The sequence below is a fragment of the Lepisma saccharinum genome, chromosome 21, assembly GCF_977018435.1.
Source record: "Lepisma saccharinum chromosome 21, izLepSacc3.1, whole genome shotgun sequence".
Classification (NCBI taxonomy): Eukaryota; Metazoa; Arthropoda; class Insecta; order Zygentoma; family Lepismatidae; genus Lepisma; species Lepisma saccharinum.
In genome coordinates, this window is record NC_139249.1 from 59,524,515 (window position 1) to 59,548,373 (window position 23,859).

The 23,859-nt window shown below is 36.5% G+C and overlaps 1 protein-coding gene across 3 annotated transcripts in view; it reads right to left on the reverse strand.

The window, feature by feature from the left end:
- Nucleotides 1–212: 212 nt before the first annotated feature.
- LOC146004326 (uncharacterized) overlaps nt 213–23,859 on the reverse strand; it is a 154,676-nt gene continuing 131,029 nt past the window's right edge. For 2 of the 3 annotated variants that reach the window (XM_083143085.1, XM_083143084.1), the window contains 3 exons: nt 11,487–11,612; nt 6,266–6,373; nt 213–1,954 (listed from right to left, as the gene is read on the reverse strand). In XM_083143085.1, the coding sequence (XP_082999211.1) occupies nt 1,836–1,954; nt 6,266–6,373; nt 11,487–11,612 (353 nt within the window). In that variant the 3' untranslated portion in view covers nt 213–1,835. Of the gene's footprint in view, nt 1,955–6,265; nt 6,374–10,546; nt 10,601–11,486; nt 11,613–23,859 lie in introns of those variants that run through there. The other variant, XM_083143087.1, reaches the window with a different exon arrangement.

Genomic DNA, 23,859 nt, shown 5'->3' on the forward strand with positions numbered 1-23,859 from the left:
CTGTCTCCTTCATAATTTGTATTTATCCACCCTTCTGGCACCTTTTCTGGCCCTATTCCTGTGTTATACACACACACCCACCAATGTAATAAAACTAAAACAGTGAGATGAAATGAGGTTTTTCTTTCCAGACTCAACTGCACACACCTATGGTTTCCATGTGGAATACTTTTTCTTTCATGAAAGGAAAAAAATATATATATGCTCACAAAAACTTTATCCAATATTTTCAAGTATATATAAAATACACGAAACATTACATTTTAACAAATACATTAATTTGTTCACTTCTAAATACAAATTTAACTTTTGTATCAGTTAAGTTGTAAATTCTGAGATCCATTTGGAGACTGTAAAATATAATTTTACTTGCTATACTAATAGCAATAAGTCCACATGGAAATCTACTAGCAGACACATATTGTAGGTCAGAATCTGAAATTCTGGCATTACATTTTCATTCACTATATACCATTAAATTTGTAATTGTCCATATGCCTAAAAATGTGAATATCTGTAGCTTGTAGAAAATAAAAACAAAATGAACACATTTTTATTTTAATTTTTCAAAAAGAAGGTATGACTGATACCATAACTATTTAGTCATAATAAATAATAAATTAGTCGCAACCTTTAAATTAGCTAAACACACAAACTCAGACATGAGCTTCTTTAAAAAAAATAATATATGGAACTTATAGAGTTGATAGTAGTTATTCAACAAACTTAAATGAAATTTGCAGCAAATAAAGCAAACAATTTGCAATATTATTTACAAAAACTAACTTACCTTCACACCTTTTTTATTCTAAAAAAAAAAATACATAACTACATTCATTAATTCACATAACTGCAAATACCAAATGTTGGATTCTGAGTTTATGTACTGGAGTACTAACTTCCAAGAGACTTTGATACTGATCCTTGGATTAAAATAAAATAACAAATTAAAAATAATAAACTATGGAATATGCAAGAAAGCAATATGCATTTTAGCATCCTGCTAGCAGAGAGAATTTCAGATGGAACAAATTTGTTATAATAACAAACTTACTAAGATACAATAAATTCAATCATTATGCTTTGTGTTCCTCAGAATACCAAATGGTTGTTTTCTGTTCTGCTTCACTTCTACACATTTACCATTTACTTTTGTACTCTATATGGTGTGATTTTCCACAAGTTGCAAAGAAACCACCAACAAAAGAAAAACTGCAGCAGAACATACTTCCCTCGCATATGATATTTGTGAAATATATAAATAATACATAAGATGCAGTAACTAATATAATTTGTACTAACATGCTGGAAACAGAATGCATCTTAAACACACCACACATTTATGGAATGAAAAATTGACAATACTTATGTATTTGTGGCAATCTGTATTCTCATGCTCATGAGAAAACACATAATTCAAATTTATTCTCTCCACAGTAAGGACGATTGCAGTGATATTACAAAACATTCAACTTTCATAGCAACAAAAAAATCCATTTGTTTTCAATGATAAAAGCTTCAAGTTAACATTTGGTCTCCTGAAAGAAATAAACATGAAATTATATTGATTCTTTTCTTTATAATTTGATACTCATTATTGATTGCAGCATTTGAAACCTTTCAAAAATTACAGTTTACAATTTTTATTTCAGAACATCTTCAGATGTTCTGAAATTTTAATTCTACAAAACACCCATCACACATGTGGCAATCAAGTTAACTCTATAATTTCACTATCTTCTTTTCAATCTGTCAAGCAGTAAAAATCGTAAATGAAACACTTATAATGTGGTTAAGAATGTATGCACACACATATGCACAGCTTCAGTTGCTAGTTACAATTTCGATCCTGTTTCAGATTTTGTTTCCTGATATTCCTTTGCAGCTTCCTGCCAGTCTGCCTCTGTTATTTCATCTTCTTTCTTCATTACCTTGTCAAAATCCTTTCCCTTTCCTACAATAGATAACAGATAATTAACAAGTAATTAAGAGGTTCTCTAAAGTTATATCAATAGGCTGACCAGGGCCGGATTAAGGTGAATGCTATTGATGCTGCAGCATTAGGCCCATTCCTGAAATAGGCCCAGATGAAAACAGACGAGAATTTTCCGAAAGCTGAACAGTTTTCTTTTGCTATATTAACCTGAAAATAAATCTTAGAATGAAATTTGGAGCCCCAATTTTGGATGCCTAGACACAGCATTATTTATTATACAGTTAATATTATTCTTTGCACTGTGACGTAACTATAACGCCGTTGTGTTTATTGTTCACCGAATATTTCAAGCATCAGGCCCGATTTCATCTTAATCCGGCCCTGAGGGTGACCATAATATTTTAACCCAAAAACGGGACATCCCATATCGGTAAGGCTTACATAGTGTCTCTGGTCCCTTCTGATCAATCTTTGATGTTAGTCATGCTCTGAACTTGGGGAATGCCAGAAGTATATATCAGAAGAACCAATCTTCTTGAGAACAGGTTTATTTTTAACCAATTATTCATAAAACTATCCAAAATACGTACCCACATATCTTGACACACAACACAAGATTTGTCTTATGATTTGTGTCTAGATGCAGTAGTAACGGAAAGAAAATAACACAACCCGCGACGTACTAACTTGAACAGTAAACTACTGTCTGCTCGAACGTTCTCGATGCCAACGGAACATTTTTATTGTTGTGAACTAGTTGAAGAAGTGTTGCTATGATATTAAGTTAAAAATTCCATCAACATTTTAAAAAAAATGATATGTGTCTCAAATTTAGACTTGATTTTCACGCTAACTCCTAGACTTTTATAAAATGGGCAGTGCTTTTTACTGATATGGACGTGGCAACCGGGACACGCCTCTGAAACGAGACTGTCCCAGTCAAAATGGGATGTCCCAGTTATCAACCAAGTGAGTTCTGAAGAAGATTCTGGCTGATAGTCTGAGAGAGAATCTCTTCAAGATTTTACTGTTGTTGTAAATACCAACAATATTTAAGAACTACTACATCATTATCAATTACATACCTATCTATTAACCTTATCCACAGTCACTTCCATTAGAAGGCATTTACAGAGAGCCAAAAGAAAAAAATGTTGCACGTCTACTTTATGCTCAGATAGGCTAACCACAAAATGGGGTATATGTATGGACATATAAACATACGAGGTGTGGCTAGAAAAAAAAAAGGATTGATGTTGATGTTGCTATTGACAAACGGCAAGCACGTCAAGGATAAGCGGCGCATGGGTGTATAATGTGATATCTTGCCTATCCGCTGTCTGATTGCCTAGGGTGCGCGGCGCTCAGTTCTTCTGTAGCTTGTGGATGAAGTGAACCGTACATCTGTGCTCTGTCGGAAAAAAATTAAGTGTGAAAGTGGAACAGCTTATCAATCTGAAGGTCTTCTCAAACTCAAAAAATCTACCACAGACACTTATGGTTTGTTGAAGGAAGTGTACGGAGATGTGTGTTTATCACACACTCATGTGTTTGAGTGGTTAAAAAGGTTTAGAGGTGGACGAGAAGTGATTGCGATCAACAAGCATCCTGGATGGTCTTGCACATCAAAAATGGAATCAAACATCGCAAATGTCGGTGAATTGATTCGAATTGTGTACCCGAAGGTCAAACTGTCAACTAACAATATTTCATTACGATGATGACGCCCTTCGTGGGCGAGTAAGAAGACAACAACCTGATTTGTGGAAAAGCAAGTCATGGATTCTTCATCAGGACAATGTTTCTGCCCACACGGCATTGTCAGTCAAGGCTTTATTGGCTAAGTATGAGATCCCAGTGTTAGAACATCAATCCTATTTGCCAGATCTTGCTCCATGCGACATTTTTTATTCCCAAAAATCAAATCAGCACTGAAAGGAAACAGATTTAAGACCGTAGTACCTGTGAAAACAAAAGCGACGGAGGTAATGAACATGGTTTCGGAAAATGATTTGCAGTGCTGTCTCCAGCAATGGAAGATTCGTATGGAGCAGTGTATCGATAGTGCGGGGGGTACTTTGAAGGGGATAATGTTCATATTGTACAAAATAACCAATAAAAGATTTTGTAGCAATAGTCCGGTTTTTTCTAGCCACACCTCGTATTTCTATTGTCTAGTGAGCTAATTGCCTATTTCCCTTCATTAATCAGGTTGTCTATCAGTCAAGAAAAAGTCAAGAAATTATGCTTGTGGTCAAGAATTCTTGCTGTTTTTACAGTATAGTGAGTTTTCATTGTTATATACCTGTACCGGGATTTGATAAAATTGAATATTTGGAAACCTAAAATTGCATTGAGTTGTGGTTAAGATTTGTTGACTTTATTTCTTAAGAATTACATTCTTGTATGTGAAGTTTTGCAAAAATATTAAATAACATAATGTGGACATTCTCCATTTAGGATGAAATCTGAAGCATTAATTTTTACATGCATTAATAATTAATTAAAGCAAGTCTAAAATTCTTGTTAAAGTAGAGCTTCAGTTCTCATCTTAACTGGCCTTGTCAATAAAAATATCAATTTTTCTTCATTTACGATTATACCTAAGCAGGGGCCGATTAAATAATTGATTGAGTTGCTGTTTTAAGTCCACTTTATGCACAGTAAGGCTAATCGAAACCTCTTTATTACAAGGCGACGACACTACCACTGCGCCACTGGGGATACCCAAATAATGTTAAGAAAAAGGGAAAAAAAGATCAAGAAAAAGTAAAAAAAAATGGATTTATTATTTTGGTAGACACCTCGTTTATACATTATAATGACCTTTACACAAATGATTGAAGTACGAAACTTTGCACATATCATCTGTACTTGCTTGATTGCTTGCGTGGAGGCCAACCAGTGCTCCATGTGAGCTTCCCATCTCCACGCTGCATTTCAGCCAGGAAGATTTTTCTGTCATGATCGCAATGCAACACTGTACTGCAGGCCCCTACCTAGGATTTTATTTAGGAAGGGACCAGATCCGAAATGTTGTGTGGTTGATTGAATTAGGTTATTTTACGTCTCTTTTCTGCCAAGTTTGTTTAATCGCAACAAAGAGCATCAGATGATATGATGAAATTCATGAAGAAACGCACTCACAAAGAACATCCATGCCTGGATTCGAACCCATGACCCCTGGGGTTGTAGTGTGCTGTGATAACCACTCCCCCACTGTGAGCAGGGAGATATTGTTGGAGTGTTAGATGTGACCATCAATGCTATGGTAATATTACAGCTATAGAGTTAAATGTACAATTGAAGAATTGCAATAATTTTATAATCCAACTCAAAAGTAACAGGAAAAAAATCATCACACCAATACATGCCCCTCCCCTCTCCCTGACAACACAACACAAATGATCTGTTTAGAAAATATTATAAATTAAATGATACATATTAGCAATTATTATTATAATAAAGAACATGTCTAAATATGAGTTAACAAAAATAAAGACATTTTCCCATCGTGACTGCTTCGAAAAAGCTCCGGACAGGAATTGAAAGGAGTGGACTCTCCAGACTAAATCAGGACGTCTAGTAGTCTTGCATCAATGGCTATAAAACTAAAACTACCCAATATTGGAAACTGCAGACTTCTGGGTCCTGACTCTCTCCACAACAAACTCTCTCTCATTCATGAAAGGACAAAGCCGTAATTTTTACAAATTTGAAAAATCATCTGTTATTTTCGTAGTTTTATAGGCTCGCATTTAAAAATTTCATACTTCGAGGGGGAAGGGCCCTTTGGCCCCTCCCCTGGGCATGGGCATGCTGCACTGTTAATCACAAATCAGATGACGAGAGATTTCCCACTCCACAAGTACAACCAATGAAGTTCACTCCCTCCTTTCTGCCTCTTTACGATGCTACAGTACAGCTACTCACTTTGCCATAATCTCCATTCTGTACTCTTTTTTAAACTAGATCTCAAAATAATTTTGCAAATTTTTGTATTACACAAGCTTGGTTCATCTACGAACAATGATCCATTTGGAATTTTATATCAGATCAGTAGAATATCGGTTATTGGTATCGGTAAATTTATATTGGTCCATCCCTGTTATTTAGCATTGGCTTTTCCACCATTTTTGGCTAATGTGATGAAGAGGACGATGGACAATTATATGAAATTGATGAAGGGACACTCATAAAGAACACCTGGTGTTCAGAAGCCACTTTAGTGGCATGATTGAAGTAGACCACTTATTGCCCTGGCCACCAAAGTGGCTTCTAGCTTCACAGAAATATATCAAAAGTGATTTGAATTATGTACAAACTCACCTTGCAGAAATTTTTCCATAAACTTGAAAATCTCAAAGGCACGTTGAATATGAAAAATATTTGGAGTTTCTCCAGGTTTCAATATGTTCCTCAGTTCTTGAAAAGGGCCTGAAAAAAATATAGCATTACATTATTCTGTCAGCAATATATATTATTATATTTGTAAAAACAAATTTACTTTTGATGCAACTTTTTAGATGAGAACTGAGTAATGCATTTAATGATTACTGTTTAGTATTAAATTATTGTTTCGTAAGAAAGTTTGTGTAGGGAAAACCTTATACTCTAGCTAGCAGTTACTAACTGTAAATCACAAAAAAAGAAAAATAATGTAAAACAATGCCATTGCACATAACTTGGTATTAAATCAGGGGTGGAAACTAGTCATCAAAAGTACTGATTTAACTGACGAAAAAAAAAAAAGACCAAATGTGAGCATTTTTTGCTCGAGCGGCAAATAGTTTGCACAGGCAATGCTAGATGGCATGCAGAATTGATAGGCCTTACGTTCGAGTGAAACATTCGTACGAGTGGAATACACTTGAACCCTTTTAGTACACGTATTTCCGTCATTTGTCTATGGTAATGGATCCTCAAATGTGGAACATGAAGTAAAAGACGAAGTGAAATTGAAAATTAAGTGAACATAGTCACCATCTCCATGTTAAAATGCAGTTTTGTATATCTTACCGAGATATGTGAAAATGAAATAGATGATTAACCTCTTGTTAACCAAATATCTCAATCAAGATATTTACCTGTAACCCTTCGGGTACCAAATATCTCGACATGTTCGTAGTTTTTACGTCATAATGTCACTATTATTCGCTGCAATTGCCATTTTCTTCTTTTATATTATTGTTAACATATATTCTGCACCGTAAAGACTCTTGCACGTCTTGTTCTTCCATAAAAAAAGGGGGAAATGGCAGCTTCCTTTGAAACTGAGTCAATGGCGCACAGACATGTGTTCTATTGCTCGTATGATAATAGTGCAATTATTTTCTTGTTCCACACATGCCATCGATCATTTCCATGTGTATTTTGACAATGTCCAGTACTTTGTTGTCCAGCAGCGGAGGAGGCATTTAACTTCAGAAATTTTGGAATTTTCCGGTTCCTCCCCTCCCTCCGCATTCATATATACACTCAATGTGCATAAATTGTATGTAGTCCGAATCTATGGTTCATTCTGCGTATAACAGTACTTGATTCATCTGCCTAAGGCAATTAGCCTGCAATATACAGGCGTTTCAAGGTAACTCTGCAATCCGAGGCTTGAGTCAGTGGCGCACAGACATGTCGTTTGGGGGGGCTACAAGTCGTGTTCTATTGCTCGAATGATAATAGTGCAATTATTTTCTTGTTCCAGACATGCCTGCGATTATTTCCATGTGTATTTTGACAATGTCCTGTACTTTGTTGTCCAGGGGCGGAGGAGGGGGATTTTTTTTTCTGAGATTTTGGAATTTTCCAGTTCCTCCACCCTGCATCCATATATACACTCAATGTGCATAAATTTTATATAGTCCAATTCTATGGTTCATTCAGTGTATAACGATATATCATTCGTCTGTCTAGGGCAATTAGCCTCCGATCTACAGTCATCTAAATGAAACTATGCATTTTGCTTAAAATTTTCCCGATACCGGGGAGCTTACCTTGCAAAATGGGCTTGGTAATCAAAAGGTTAAGGGCTGAAACTACCAAGGCTGACATTCTATGTTTCTACGATTATTGTCACATTAAAATGATGTTCGGCTGGTCTGTCAGCATGTGTATCCATTTTACATTTCGGTCTGTAGATATTGCATACTTTCATATATATTGTATTTGAGCCTTACATAATAATATACGGAATTATTATTTAGAATTGTAATTGCATAGAGTGGTTTCCTTCCATGTATAGGTTTTAGGTTGACAGTGTTGCTTATTAGGTTCAAAAATATGGGATGAATATTAATCATTCCATTACGAGTGTGGTACGAAAGCATTCACGGAAGAAATTCTTCCTAAAATTGATGAAAACGAGGCCTCCATTCGCTTTGTTTTACAGATGAGCGTATGTTCCACACTTCCGGGAAAGTGAATAAACACAACTGTCGCATCTGGGGAATGGAACCACCCCGTGTAGTGAGAGAACACAAACGTGACTCTCCAAAAGTGAATGTCTGGTGTGCATTGTTGAATAACAGTTTTATACGGCCATACTTCTTCACGGAGCGTACGGTTAATGGAGCAAATATGTTGTAGTTGTACGTTGTGCCACAACTTCCTTGTGACGTGATATTCCAGCAAGATGGCACGCCGTGTCATTATGCAGGTATTGTCAGGGACTTTTTGGATGGTGAATTTCCTGGGCGTTGGATAGGTAGCTCCTTAGCCCCCTAGAAGCCTAGACACGCCGCTTGATTTTTCCTTTGGGGATTTGTAAAAATCAAGTGCATCAAATGCCAGTTCATGATCTACGTGATCTGCGCCATCATTCGTGCAGCTATCAACAATGTTACACCTGCAATGCTGAACAACACGTGGAGAGAGATAGAATACAGATTAGACGTCTCTCGCGACACAAATGGTGCACATATTGAAACATACTAGGTATGTAAAAAACATTTTGAGTTACTCTATTTGTAGAACTAAACTCTGTAGAAATATCTGAAATACATCTCAAGTTATGAATTTTTCCTTATTGGACGTTTAAGCTGGACACACTGTATATCTGATGAAATCAAGGCAAGAATAGTGGCAGGAAATAGATGTTCAACGGCATTGAAGAAGGTTCTCTCTTCCAAAGAGATAAGAAGAATAAACAAGATGAATATATAGAAACAATTATATGCCCAGTTGTAACATATGGGTCACAAACCTGGACCTTAGTGAAAAGGGATGAAGAGCTGTTAAGAAGATGGGAAAGGAAGATCTTGGGAAGAATTTTTGGAGCATTGAGAGAGAACAAAACCTGGAGGATAAGAACAAACATAGAAGTATATTGTAACAGAGATTAAGTGTGGATGAATTAGATGATTACGGCATATGTGGTCGAATGGAAGATTTCAGAGTGTCCAAGAAGGTATTAAGTGGGGGACCAGGTGGAAGAAGAAAGAAAGGAAGACCTAGGAAACGATGGTTCGATGACGTGCAGGAAGACCTGAAAAGGTAGGAAGTCCTGAGATGGAGGACGAAGGCAACGGATAGAGACAACTGGAGGCTGGTTGTGAAGGAGGCCAAGGCCCTACCTGATCTTGTAATAAATTCGCGATGTTCTTCCAACATCAACAACTCATTACACCATTTTGTGAAGCATCTTCTTTATTGGACATAGTTCTAAGTTCCACCGCTAGATGGGAGGCATGTCCCTGCTGGTTAAATGATACTTGCTGCCACCTGGTGGTATTCCATGACATTAGATTTGAATGTATGAATTCAGTTGAAACTCAAATCCACTCTGACCTAGATTCAGCGACCAGGAACGTTGTGCAAGCAGTTCGGAGCTTTGCTGCTATCTGCGTGCCTGCAATTGACAAGTCGTGCAATGTATTGTGAATACGGGTTAGCATGTCATTGCATTTACAGCAATTTGCACGTGCATTAAAATACCATAGTGGCAATACGTAGTCCCGTCCAAGACTGATAACATGTTGTGCATAAACTATAGCGATGCAATAAACAGGTATGTCAAAAATACGTAGTGTTTGGAAATTTTGTGAACTGTGCAGCAAGTGAATTTTGACTTGTCGAGCAAAACTTATGTACCCTTTTCTTCGAGTGGGTATTTCTATTAATGATTTGAGAAATCTTGAACTATTTAAAATTTTGAAAGTTAAACTTGCACGAAACTTTACGTAGCTTCGTTCCCATGAACTGTGAAATATTACTAAGTGTCTTGTCATGCAACATGTGTTCGCCACATCTTTTACGTTAATGCTGTGCACTTTCGAAAGGTGAACAAGTTCATTTAAAAACTATTATAAATCGTAAAGTGAGGCAAAAATGCTCAAATTATGAACTAAGCAAAATCTTGCAACTCGTGGAAAAATCACCTAAAAATGCAATGCAACTTTTACAAGGTTGAAGCACGTAAAATTCCAATTCATACGCTAGGCAAACTATTCCTGCACTGAAATACTAATTGATTTCTCCCCATTCTTTTAGTAGCATTAATTAGTACATAGTAGTAAGAGTGTTTATGAGAAAGATTAAAGTGTTTATAGAAATCTCACGGCGTGCTTAGGTTTTTGAAACGAACGGCAATAATAATCTTAATATTCTAGTCTACTTGCCTGGTAAACAGGTTGAAGCTTTAATGTACGTTTTTTTGGTTGTCTGCAGACGCTGTAAATAAATTGAGTCCACTATACCGAATGTTAGTTTTTGTGAAGAGTTTAACTACAAATAGAGTACAAAGATACTGAACTATTGTTATTTGTAAAAATCTGAAAAATGAGTCTATAGACTTCTTCATGTTACGTGTGTCAAAAACCTTGTTAATAATTGTATGTTTAATTGAACACATGAATAAAAACGTGCATCTTGTTAATTGAAAAACTAGACCATTCTTTAAAATAAAAATGAAAACTCCTACATCGATCAAGTAGTTGGTGCTGGGTCTTAGCTTGCATGCTTAGTTGTAATATTCTAAATGGTATTTGAACTTGAACATAAGGAGGAACGTACAAGCCACGACAATAAAATTATCTTCAGTGTTGCATGTGGTGCTTAAGTCATTTTTTGCTTGCATAATTAGGAACATATTTTTAGCGTGTGTTTTTTGCCTAGTCTACGCCACGTTGAGGCTTAGTAAAAAAGGAAAAACTTTAACAACCCTTGCACACCTCTTTTTGAGAATAAATACCAGAATTGTATGTCGCAAGTGCACTTGTGTTTTTGAGCTTTCTTTGTGAAAGAAGAGGAGAGCCTTTTGCTACTCCCAGTCATTTTCATTCTAGTGTAACTTTTAACGACTGACACTGTACAAGTTCCACTGAGTTAAAAGGAAGAAAACCTAATTGTTTGTTACTGCCTGGTTTGGTTGTGAACAGCTTTTACCATCTTGCCCCAATTAGCCCGTTTTCCTCCAATCATTCTTTCTGTATAGCTTCACTAACTCAAGCAGGTGTCACAATCTGTAGTCCCCAGAAATAAAGTATTTAATTTACATTAACACAAACTATCTACAAAACATCAAGTGACCAGAGGAATGTTGATGTAAATACCTCACCTGGTAAGGAATCGTTTGATTCCTGGTCATGCCGTTGCTTGTGGCACTTTCTGCAATCTTTCCTCCATGAGTAATTAGGGGTTCCACAACCTTCTTCTTGGCATGTCCAATCTTTTTTGGATTCATCTACAAGAAAGGGAGAACATGTTAATGAAACAAATCAAATTTACTTAAACATTTTACATAGCTGCCACTGCAAAATTGTTTCATATTTGTTTACAAGGCTCAAGTTATCAATACACTTTTTAATGTTAAGAGGTATATCTCGGGTATCTCCCTTGGGAACATAATGAATGGTTTTCATCTTCATTGATGACTTCACTGGTAAGCTGGAACTTAACTTTTGACATTTTCAGATTTTTCTTTGGCTGGTTATATTGTGTTGCTTATCTGGGATAATCACAATGATGAAGATGCTGATGAAATATTTGAAGGGGACATGGAGACATCTGTGTTTTACAAAGATGCAAAATAAAGACACCTGCATAAATTTATTCTTTAGCAGATGAGAGCCTCTCTTGCGTGTTAAGTCTCTTCCAGACAAGCACTTCCCAAGTGTGTACTTTTCAAACTTGCCATGAAGTAAGTAAGTGAGCAAGGAATGAAGTAAGAAAATAATAATAATAATAATAATAATAATAAAATTGAGAACTAATTGCTGTAGAGAGATGAAATTTACTGCCAAAAAGATAACGTACTCTTTACAGGACAAAATATCTTACAAAGGCTCTACAACTTCCACCTTGAGAATATTGAAACAATTAGGCTTCAAGTACAGGAAAACCAACGACAGTCGTAAATTTCTGATGGAGAGAAGTGACATTGTTACGTAAAGGGTAAAATTCCTTCGTACAATGCAAAAAATTCGAGTGTCTGGTGATTCGAGACAAATCTTTTACCTTGATGAGACTTGGGTAAATCAAAACCACACATTAAAAAGTATTTGGCAAGATACCTCAAGAAATGGTGGGTTAAAGGTACCCGTAGGGAAAGGTAGCCGTCTTATCGTGTGTCATGTAGGTTCAGTGAAAACGGGATTCTTACCAGAGAGTAAGTGGGTATTTCGATCAAAATTGACATCAGATTATCACAATGAAATGACAGCTTATACATTTAAAGACTGGTTTCTGAACAGGTTCATTAATTACTTGGAAGAAGGAAGCATAATTATTATGGATAATGCAAGTTATCATTCCGTAATAGTTAACAAAATTCCGAACACCTCTACTCGCAAAACTTACATTCAACAATGGTTAAAACAACGCAGAATAAATTTTTCACAAACAGAAACTAAAGCAGAATTATTACAACGTGTTCTGCCGTTTACAAATCAGGAGCTCGATCAACTTGCTAATGAAAGGGGGCATCAGATTATACGACTGCCGCCATACCATTGTCAGTACAATGCAATTGAGCTTATGTGGGCTCAAGTAAAGCGTCAGGTTGCCAATAGAAACAGTACATTCAAAATTGTGGACGTTGAAAGACTTGTTAATGACGAACTTAACAATGTAACACAAGAACAATGGGCCGCTTGTGTTAAACACGCACAACAATTACAGGAAAACGATTGTGTAAAGGAGATAGGTCGGGATGAAATTTTGGACCCAATTATAATAAATTTGAAGGACAGTGACACAGAGGGCGAAAGTAGTGCGGTCAGTGACGATGAGGACAACAACGGCAGTTGTTGGAGTGACGAGGAGCTCCTGGCAGTCCCTCTGGCATAATCAGGTATGTTCTTTTCTCCCATTAAGTTTATTATATGTTATATTATCTAATGTTCCGTGCTCTCCGTGACAAGGCGTTTCGCTCAATCTCGCTGTCTCTTTTCCGTGCGAGATTTCGACATGGCACCGCCGCAGTGCGCTGCTATTGGCTATCGCCATATGCAGGAGATTTGACGCGCACTATAGTGTGGTACACAATAACGTACTACCAGGTGTTTTGCCTGCAATTGTGGCAGAAGGCCTGTGTGACGTCATAAATCCAAGATGGCTGCCTCTGCAGACATTACCAAACAAAAACGACTATATCTGGTAATTTTGACCATTTGTAAGTTTGTTGGGTTTTTACACGAAGGGAAGACATGTGTATGGAGGATGCTTTCATTTGGAGGCATGCAATCATGTATTACTACAGGTGTTTTGCTGGATAATGTGTCAGAGACCATACATGACTTCCCAAATCCAAGATGGCCACCTTGGAGGTTCTTCACAAGAAATACTGTCCATAACCTGATTTAGAGTTCGTTATCAGATTTGTCCAGAGGCATTTTCTGTTAATAAGTAACAGGTGAAAAATATTAATTATTATTATTATCATTAGAGCCCGGAAGTTTGGCAAAATGCCTCTTTTTATCTACTGCATATATTCATAAAATTTTTCCGGATATACGTTTCTTATGTTGTTTCGAATGTTTTAGAAGCCTTTTCATTTTGCCTATTTTGCCTATTTGGGACCCCACTGCTTATTTTTAATTATAATGCCTTTTTTTGCCTTTTTCAATGAAATTTGACCATTTTTTAAAAAAAAATGTGTATATAAATTATCTATCTCCCAAAAAACGTTGTTGGCACTTATTTTTCTTCCGTTTATTATGTGAATAATTTTCGCCTTATTTAAGTAATATTGAACTCATGCATGTTTCAACATTGCTGAAGGAGAAAAGTGTGAGAAAAATGAATTTCATGCTGAGTTAGGATATTGCCTTTCGGTTAACATTTCCTTGTGCATGATTGACTGCTGAAATGGACAGGTTGATTTCGGACACAAAGAAGATATTTCTGAAATCTCCCTCTCGAACCCGAAAATTTAAGGAAGTTGCATCTGAGCTTAGTTTACCTCCGCAACAAGTCTTGACCAGATGGGGAACCTGGATATCAGCAGCTATATATTATGCTAACAACCTTCAAAAAATCAGTGAGGTGATTCCAGAAAATGAAGCGGCTTCAATTCGTGAAGTGAAAAAAACTCCTGTGCTATTCAAGTTTATTTTTGCACATTACGGTGCATTGCCAGAGACAATTACAATTATAGCATCCGTGAAAATCTTTGAGGAATCTATGCAGCAGATGATGGAAGTGCCAGGAGAAAAGGGGTCAGCTGTTGCGGAAAAGTGCAAACGGGTAGTGAGTGCAAATGAGGACTTGAAACAATTGAAAAAAAAATTGTGATATTCTAAAAGTTGAAAATGCTGTTACCGAAATGAGTCCAGCTCTATTAGCTTGTTTTATGTATGCTCCAATAACGTCTGGGGAAGTAGAAAGATCATTTTCTATTATGAAAAACATTGTCTCTGACAGACGACTATCAATGAATGTTGAGAACTTAAAAAAACACCTTGTAGTTATGTGCAATCAAGACGGAGAAAATTGAAATGCTCTTCCCAATGTAGATTTTAACATGTTGCCAGAAATTATAGATGAAAGTAAGCGACTTCCAAATGTGCCTTTTTTCGGTTTATTTTGCCTTTTTTTTCATTTTTAGTGCCTATTTTCCACATTATAAATGCCTTTTTGCCTGCTCATTTTAACGAAAATAAATGCCTGAACTTCCGGGCTCTAATTACACTGATAAACAATGAAATACTCCTTTAAATAAAACTAAGTGATCTTTATGTATTCAGATGTGCTGATAACGAATATCGCATCCGTTTTCCTGTACCACCTAAAGTTTTTGCATAACACCCACATTTTATAGTTTTATGGTTTCAGGTCTCCGCAGCCTGCTCCGCATACGGCTTAACGTTTGGTTCCCAGCAAATGGTTAAGAACCTTTTAGCGACCTTGTGTGTTTATGACACAAGGTCATAATTTCGTGGAGGAAACATCTGGCAGTAGAGTAATTTCCTGTTTCTCTCTTAAAATTTGTTCATTTGTGGGTTATTCGAGTCTTAACTTCCTTTCCGATAACTTTGCGAGTAGCCGTATTTTATGTTTGTGTATGTTCGTGAAATTGTGAATGTAATATTGTGTATAGTGAAGTGAAGTGTAAGTTGTATTTTCACAAAACGATCAGAGCATTCATAATTGTTTGTTTTTTTAAAGAAATATATTATAACTCAATTAATGAGTTCTTCACGTCACGCAAATGTGTGAATAACCCGAGCTTGTTTTGTTATGTTTGCGGGGAATTTACTCCGAAGTCACGGAGAAATACTTTCACTTCTATAGTGAAAAAAGCATATGAGTTGTATTTTGGAAGTAAAGTAGACAAGGGAAAAAGCTGGGCACCAGATAAAATTTGTTGTAATTGTTCGCGAACTTTACGTGGTTGGCTTAATGGCACTCGCAAATCAATGCCCTTCGGAAACCCTGTAATATGAACAGAACAGAAAGATCATACTACGGATTGTTACTTCTGTTTAACAAACATAGTGGGATATAGTTCTAAATCAAAACATTCTATATTTTATCCTGATGTTCCTTCAGCCAAGAAACCTATGAGTCATGATTTTATACCAATTCCTAAACCTCCTAAAGAATGGACAGTGGATGAAACAGAACCAAGCAGTGCTTGTCCAGATGACGAACCTGGACCCTCATATTCAAACACCAATCCAAATTTTCCTGATCCAAATATATCGGAAACGCCAACAATCACTGAAACATTTTTTTTTCTGTTAGTAATGAGTTAAATTACTGCAATGATGTAGAAGGCCTTCTGCAAGAACTTGGAAGGAGTCACAACCCAAACGAGTGGATACTATTTTTAGATTAATCTAAGAATAGTTTAAATGTAGTATTGTTACATAATGGGAATATATACCCATCATTATCCCTTGAATATTCTTCCACCATGAAGGAAACATATGAAAATATGGATACAATATTAAAAGTGATAAATTATGAAAAATATGGTTGGCAGATATGCGGAGACCTGAAAATGATTGGTATACTGTTAGGCATGTAGTCTGGGTTTACAATATTTTGTTGCTTTCTTTGCGAATGGGACAGCCGGGCAAAAGATAAACATTACAACATTGTGGATTGGCCCATACGAAAAAAATTAATTCCTGGAGAGAAGAGGGTTAGGAATCACCCTGTACTTGAGAAAGACAAGATTTTGTTACCACCGCTGCATATAAAGTTAGGGTTGATGAAATATTTTGTTAAGGCTTTGGATAAACACGGTGAGGGTTTTGGGTACTTGAGAAAAACATTTCCTAAACTCAATGATAGTAAGTAGTTAAAAGAAGGCATATTTATTGGCCCGCAAATCCGTGAGATCATTCCTGATGACAACTTTGTGGAATTGCTAACAGAAAAACAGAAATGCGCATGGTTCGCTTTCAGACAAGAATGCTGTAATTTTCTTGGAAATGTGAAATCTGACAACTATAAGGAACTTGTTAAGAACTTGTTGAAGTGTTATCAGCGCATGTGGTGCAATATGTCCTTGAAAATTCACTTTTTACATTCGCATTTGGACTTTTTCCCTCCTAACTTGGGAACGGTTAGTGACGAATGCGGCTAGAGATTTCACCAGGATATTTCTGTCATGGAGAAACGATATGCAGGAAAATCGGTACAGAACATATTAGCAGACTACTGTTGGAACCTCAAGGAAGAGGTTTCTGGTGGTAGTTACAAACGGCAGAGTTCAAGAAAGAAATTTTGAAAATGTGAGTAAAAATGTGTTTTTTTTTCCTTTTTTTGCATGAAATTTCTTAATTGAACAGTCAAAATCGGTCCTAAATATTTTTTTTATAGCTATTCACTTCAATATTTAAATCTTATTTCATGAGCAAGCAAACAAAAATAATTTCAAATTTCGATGTATTATTAGAAAAGGAATTAAATTTTTATTAAAAACAAAATATGAAAATCCAGGGAAAACGATAGGTGATACAGCATTTCTACTTTCAGATTTGGATTCAGCAGGGTCAAATTATAAATAATCACCTATTTTCGTTCAAAGGAGCAAAAAAAAGTTTGAATTTGTTCATCAGTGTTATCATTATCATTACTATTATTATAAATATTACAGTAAAGGAGTAATAACATTGCCTGTGAATTCCGCATTGGCTTTTGAAATTTAAGCAGCTCACCTGTCATCAAGATTGAGAGTGGTTGTTATCATTTGGGAAATATCATGTCATCAATATAGTCACTTTATTCAAATTTATCGTCAGTCTGATCTGAGTCTATGTCCTGTAATTCATTGTTTTCACACTTTTCTTCATCTGCACTACAAAGACACAGTTCAGTATGTCGCAGGGTCTGATACTGGCATATGCATATATCCGCAACCACATGTCAACTGTAATCTTCTCTGAAGTTCTAGGTACTGTGAATATGACAAGAATGATCTTTTTGTCATCCTCATTTTCTTCTTTCTCCATTCAACAGCCTATTGGGCTGGGTAGATTTAGATGTTTCTTTTCTGATTTGATTTCACTCCAATACTTGGAAGTAACTCCTCCTGGTGAAAGGTGTGAGGGTTACTTTGGCGACAGTGTTCACACTATCTATTAATGGTATCCCAGTTTGTGTTTGTACTTGCAAAGAAGGCAAAAAAGTTGTTGAATGCATTTGATGGTGTAGAAGATGATGTGCTTGAATCTCTTGCAAATCTTGGTTCTCCTGGATTCAATGAACAAGATGACAGAATGAAAGAATGAATTAATTTATTTTACTTCTCGTTTCTGCTACTTTTGATTCATTTCAAAGATGAAAATGAATTATCAGATGAAATAGATGAAAGGAGAATCACAAACACATATGGGCAGCTCACAACTCCATGGGTCCAGACGCCAGAGCATTGATTGATTGAATTGGTGTTTTAATTAAGTCCACTTTATTCACAGTAAGGTTAATTGGGACTGGACCTACAATTTAAAGTGGGATCTGAACAGCTACATGTGCCTCCACCAGGTAACGAACTCAGGACCCCTTGATTACAAGGTGACGACGATACCACTGTGCCATCGGGGAGCAATGTTAGTCTGTAAAATGCAGTCCAGGGTGTACTTTGTGGAAGTGAGGTTGATATTCCTTACACCTCGAACATGATGACAGGATTTTGCATGATACCAAAATCGAATATTTCTGTAAATTACGATGGTATATGTTCGCGAAAAGGGATGTTCAAAGGCTCACATCTTTCTCCAACCAAAGTTCCTCTCACACTTTTTTATCAGAAAGAGTTATTTCCAAGTATTGGAGTCAAATAAAAGAATCCCGGTCTGGGCATGTCCATTCATCAATTTCATCATGTCATCACTCATCGCTCATTCTTGTCTTATTGACATTGCCTAGAGCTCCAGGGAATGTTGAATGAGGAACTCACAGGCGACATCATTACTCCTTTACCATATTACGGTAGTGTCCAAAAAATAGAAAAATGGAAGGGGGAGACCTGCACGATCACCATAAATAGTATCAAGAAGTGTAACTCGCCTTACGTGCACAGGCAACAGGTACTGCTAGTGTCAAATAGGCCCATGACTGAAAGGTAAACAAAACACAACATATCAGAACAAGAGTGCCTCATTCTGTATCGAATGCTCATTTTGATCAGAGGACAATCTCTTTGTAAAGTGTTCAATGTACAGGAAGAACATAGCACAAATACGTCAGCGAAGAATCATCGGACGTCTGGAAGCAGGTCAAGCACAGACTGAAGTCACGGCAGCGTTGACTGTGCCACAGTCATTTCCAGGCTTTGGCGACGGTTCCAAGACAAAGTAGATGTTCAAGGCAGGCCAGAACAAGGTTGCCACAACAGGGCCGATATCTGGCTTTAACTGCACGACGAAACCGGACGATGTCTCCAAGACAACTGTCCTTAGAGCTTGCAGCCACCTCAGGAGTTAGAGTTTCTCTTGCCAAACTGTGTACCGGAGACTGAGGACAGCTGGTCTCTATGTGTATCCTGGTTGATCCAGTGCACAAAAGGACCCACTTACTGTGGAGTCAGCATCATTGAAATGACCCTGAACGAACGGAGGAACATGCTCTTTCACAGATCAGTTCAGATTCAGTTTGTAAAATGATTCCCGTCACACATTCATCTGGAGAGAAACTCGATCACGATTTAATCCAAGGAATATCGTGGAAAGAAATCAGTTTGTTCAAGATGGAATACTGGTATGGGAAGACATCATGCTCAATGGACGTATGGAGCTCCACGTCTCTGCTGGAGTTACTCTTACTGCCCAGAAGCACAGAAACGAGGTACTCTTACTGGCCAGAGTCACAGAAATGAGGTACTCTTACTGCCCAGAGTCACAGAAATGAGGTACTCCAACAACATGAGCGACTTTTCAGAGGCGCAGTCGGATTAGGGTTCAACTTCAAGGCTGAAAAGATGATAATACATGTGCGCATCGAACCAAATTGGTGGATGACTTTCTTGAAGGTGAATAAACCCACCGCATGGACTAGCCACCAAGGTCCCCAGACATAAATCCTGTATCGTCTTAAGGAGACGAGTTAGCTAGCAATCCTCCACCAAAGACATTTCCAGAGTTCCGCACTCCTCTTCATGGGAAATGGAACCAGCTGCTTTGAGATACTTTTGAACCACCTTGTAAATTGCGTGCTAAGTCGTTGCAAGGTTGTATAACTGCTAGGGGTTACTCCAACACGTACTAGCTTTTTTTTGTCGTCAAGGATGTATCTTCTATTATCTTATTTTTTGCATGTGTGCCTTTGCACTAAAAAAAATGTTAATGTCATGCATTCTACTCTATTGTATATCATCTAACGTTTTGATTAATTTTCACTATGTTTTATGCAGTTGTCACTTTATTAATAAAACATTGTCTCAAATCTTAGTTATGCTTATATTTTGAACACTATTGTAGTTATAAAAATCATAATATTATTTTTCACTTTTTAATTATTAACAGAAAATGCCTGTGGAAAAATCTGATAATCGAACTCTAAATCAGGATATGGACAGTACGTATATCATGTCCAGAAGCTCCAAGACAGCCATATTGGATTTCGGACAACATGCATTGTAATACATGATTGCAAGCCTCCAAATGAAAGCATCCTCCATACACATGCCTTCCCTTCGTGTAAAAACCCAACAAACTTACAAATGGTCAAAATTACTCCTAAAGGAGTTAAGGAGATATAGTTGTCTTTGTTTGGTAATGTCTGCAGAGGCAGCCATCTTGGATGTATGATGTCACACAGGTAATACGCCACAATAGTAGGCATCAACAAAATATCACAGGCAGTAATTTTCCCCTTTTATGCCATAATGTCAAGTAAAGCGTAAAATATGCATAGAATCCTTGCATGAAGGGCAAGAAATAGTTTCACTAGATTTATCTCCATGACAGTGTGAGATATGAAAAAAACTGTAAGAATCAATTTTGTCCCTTTTTTAATTCTGAACATAACATGTATCTATAAAAAAATTTCCAAATTCACTATTAAAGGAGTTATGATGGATTTTCTTAATGCATGAAGCGGTAGCCATCCTGGATTTATGACGTCACACAGGCCTTCTGCCACAATTGCGGGCAAAACACCTGGTAGTACTTTATTGTGTACCACACTAGCAACGTATTACCGGTAGTCATATATTCCCTTCATTCAAAAAACCACGGGATTACAAATGCCCCTGGACTAATATAATCAAAATGTCCATGAGCTATTCATTGATTTTAAAAAAGCATATGATTCAGTCAAAAGAGATAAATTATATAATATATTAGTCGAGTTTGGAATACCTAAGAAGCTTGTTAATGTGATAAAATTATGCAGCAGTGAAACAGAAAGTAAAATTTGTGTGGTAATTAATATGTCTGACAAATTTACAATTCATGATGGGTTAAAACAAGGAGATGCATTATCTCCATTGCTCTTTAATTTTAACTTAGAATATGGTGTTAGGAAGGTAAAAGAAACTAACGAAGAACTAAAATTAAACAGTGTGACTCAGCTTTTTGCATATGCAGATGAAGTAGACTTACTGGGGGATGATGTAAATACAATTAAGAATAATGCTAAAATAATTTTCAAAGCAGCTAAAGAGATAGGTTTGGAAGTTAGCAAAGAGAAAACTAAATATATGCATACAGGCTTAAACAAAATGTTAGGTAATACTGTATTTACTAATGTATAATGTGCACTTTTTTCCAAAATTTTTGCACCCAAAAACTGTGGAACGTATTATGCACGGAATACTTTTTTTATATTTACAGAACCCTATCATGTTATATATCATTGTAAAGTTTGAATTCTGTAGTTTCTGAATATGGGAATAGTATTTCATTCAAGATGGTAACACTAATGTGCAATGCAGTTGAAATAAGCTCATCACAAAATGAAGGAACGTTCTGATTTTTGTGGTACTTTGGATGAAATAAAAGATGAGGAGAAAGAAAATAATAATTACAATGTATTACGGTCCAAATAATATGACATACATGGAGTGTGTAAAAGCCTTAATGAAAGAAATCTTGTTCTGCTAACTGCTACTTTGAGGGTACTGAATGGGCCTCTTATAAATGTTATGTTAGTCATGGAAAAAGTATACATTTTGAAGCATTTTTTTGGAAAAAGTAAAGAGAAAATGAGCAAAACCATGCATAAAAGTTTAAAGGCCATTTTCCACGATTTTTGACTTTGTAATGTAATGTTCTGCAACACAAGAAAAGCAGTGCTGTTCTGGCAGAATTCCTGTATGTACCTCCCATCACATGGGATGTGTATCAACAGTATTTGTTGGGTGAGAAATAACAGAAATAACTTCCTGTGAACTGCAAATCCATAATGTAATTTTCATCTCCCTTTCTACTATTACAGAATAAATATAATGGTTAAAGAGTGAAAGCTTTGGGATGGTAAACACAGTGGAGGGAGAGGTGGCTTGGGTTGGTGACTTACTGTTTACACAAGAGGATATTCTCCTCTTGGTCCACATAGCAACAGGTGACTCATTGAATAGGTATGATGTCACTAGCTTTTGATTGGCATAGCAACAGCTTTATGGCCTACAACTAAGAAAGCCACTTCTTGAACCTGGATTATACTGTGCATTATACAAGAGATAACATTTTTTGTCACTTTTCCCCATCAAAAACCAGGGTGCGCATTATACACGTGTAAATACGGTAATCAAAATCTAATTATTGATAACAACTCGTTTGAACCAGTTTCCAAATTCAAGTACTTAGGAGTAATACTAACAAATGAAAATGATATTAAAGGCTTAATTCACTAAATGCATGATAATTTTCTCTTCATAAACTTTTGTCATTTCATTTAATATCTAAGAAACTAAAAGTTAAAATATACAAAACGGTAATTTTGCCTGTAATATTATATGGATGCAAAACTTCATCCTTTACATTGAAAGAGGAACATAAATTAAGAGTATTTGGAAATAAGATCCTTAGGAAAATATTTGGGTCTAAAAGAGATGAGGAGACAGGTGAGTGGATAACGTTACATAATTTAGAAGTACATAATGTGTATCAGTGGCATCTCGTCCCTTGGGGCTTCCGGGGCTTAGCCCCTAAAGAAAAACGGACGTATTCACATAATTATCAATCACCATAACACATAACTATCACACACGTCTTTTAAAAGGCGATTTTTACCGACGTAAATTCATCGTCTGTTGCAATGGATACGACAGCGCTCCTAGCGGCATTGATGTCAATTATCGTTTTCCGGGGCATGTCGCAAAGGAAGGCGTGGCCTACATCCACCTAGGCTACAGTGAAGGTCACATGCTAGCAGAGAGAGGAGGGGAGAGTGCAATGGATTTGAGTGCTGATTCGGGGCTACTTCCGTTGCGTCGCGTTCGATCTCCCGTGTTGTTCTGTAGTGTTTTGGTGGATTTCATTCGCTATGTTTGAGTGAGTTTGGCAGGGTTGATGTTCGAACACAAATTGATGAAGGATATAGGCTGTCAATTACAAGACACAATGAATTTGTCCGGAAAAATAGGCATATATTAAATAGAATTATCGATTGCTTAAAATTCTGTGTTCGACATGAACTTGCTCCACGAGGACATAATGAAAGAGAACAATCTTTAAACAGAGGCATCTTCCCAGATTTATTATCCCTTCACAGAAGAGGGAAAACTAAAGAGGGAACTTTGTGTTCTTTATTGTAGTGAAGAGTTGAAAAACATAAACTCTATCAGTAGATTGCATTCATTTTTTATTTAAAATTATTTAGAGGATACCTTTTCAGAAACAGTAAAAATGACAAACATAGTTTTAATAACTCCAGTGGCAACAGCTGAATCTGAATGATGTTTCAGCACATTGAAGCGTATTAAAACCTGCTTAATAAATGCAATGGGACAAGACAGACCAAATGCCTTGGCAGTTTCTTACAATAGAGATAGAATACATTTCAAACATAGAGGGCTTCAACAAAAAAGTAATAAC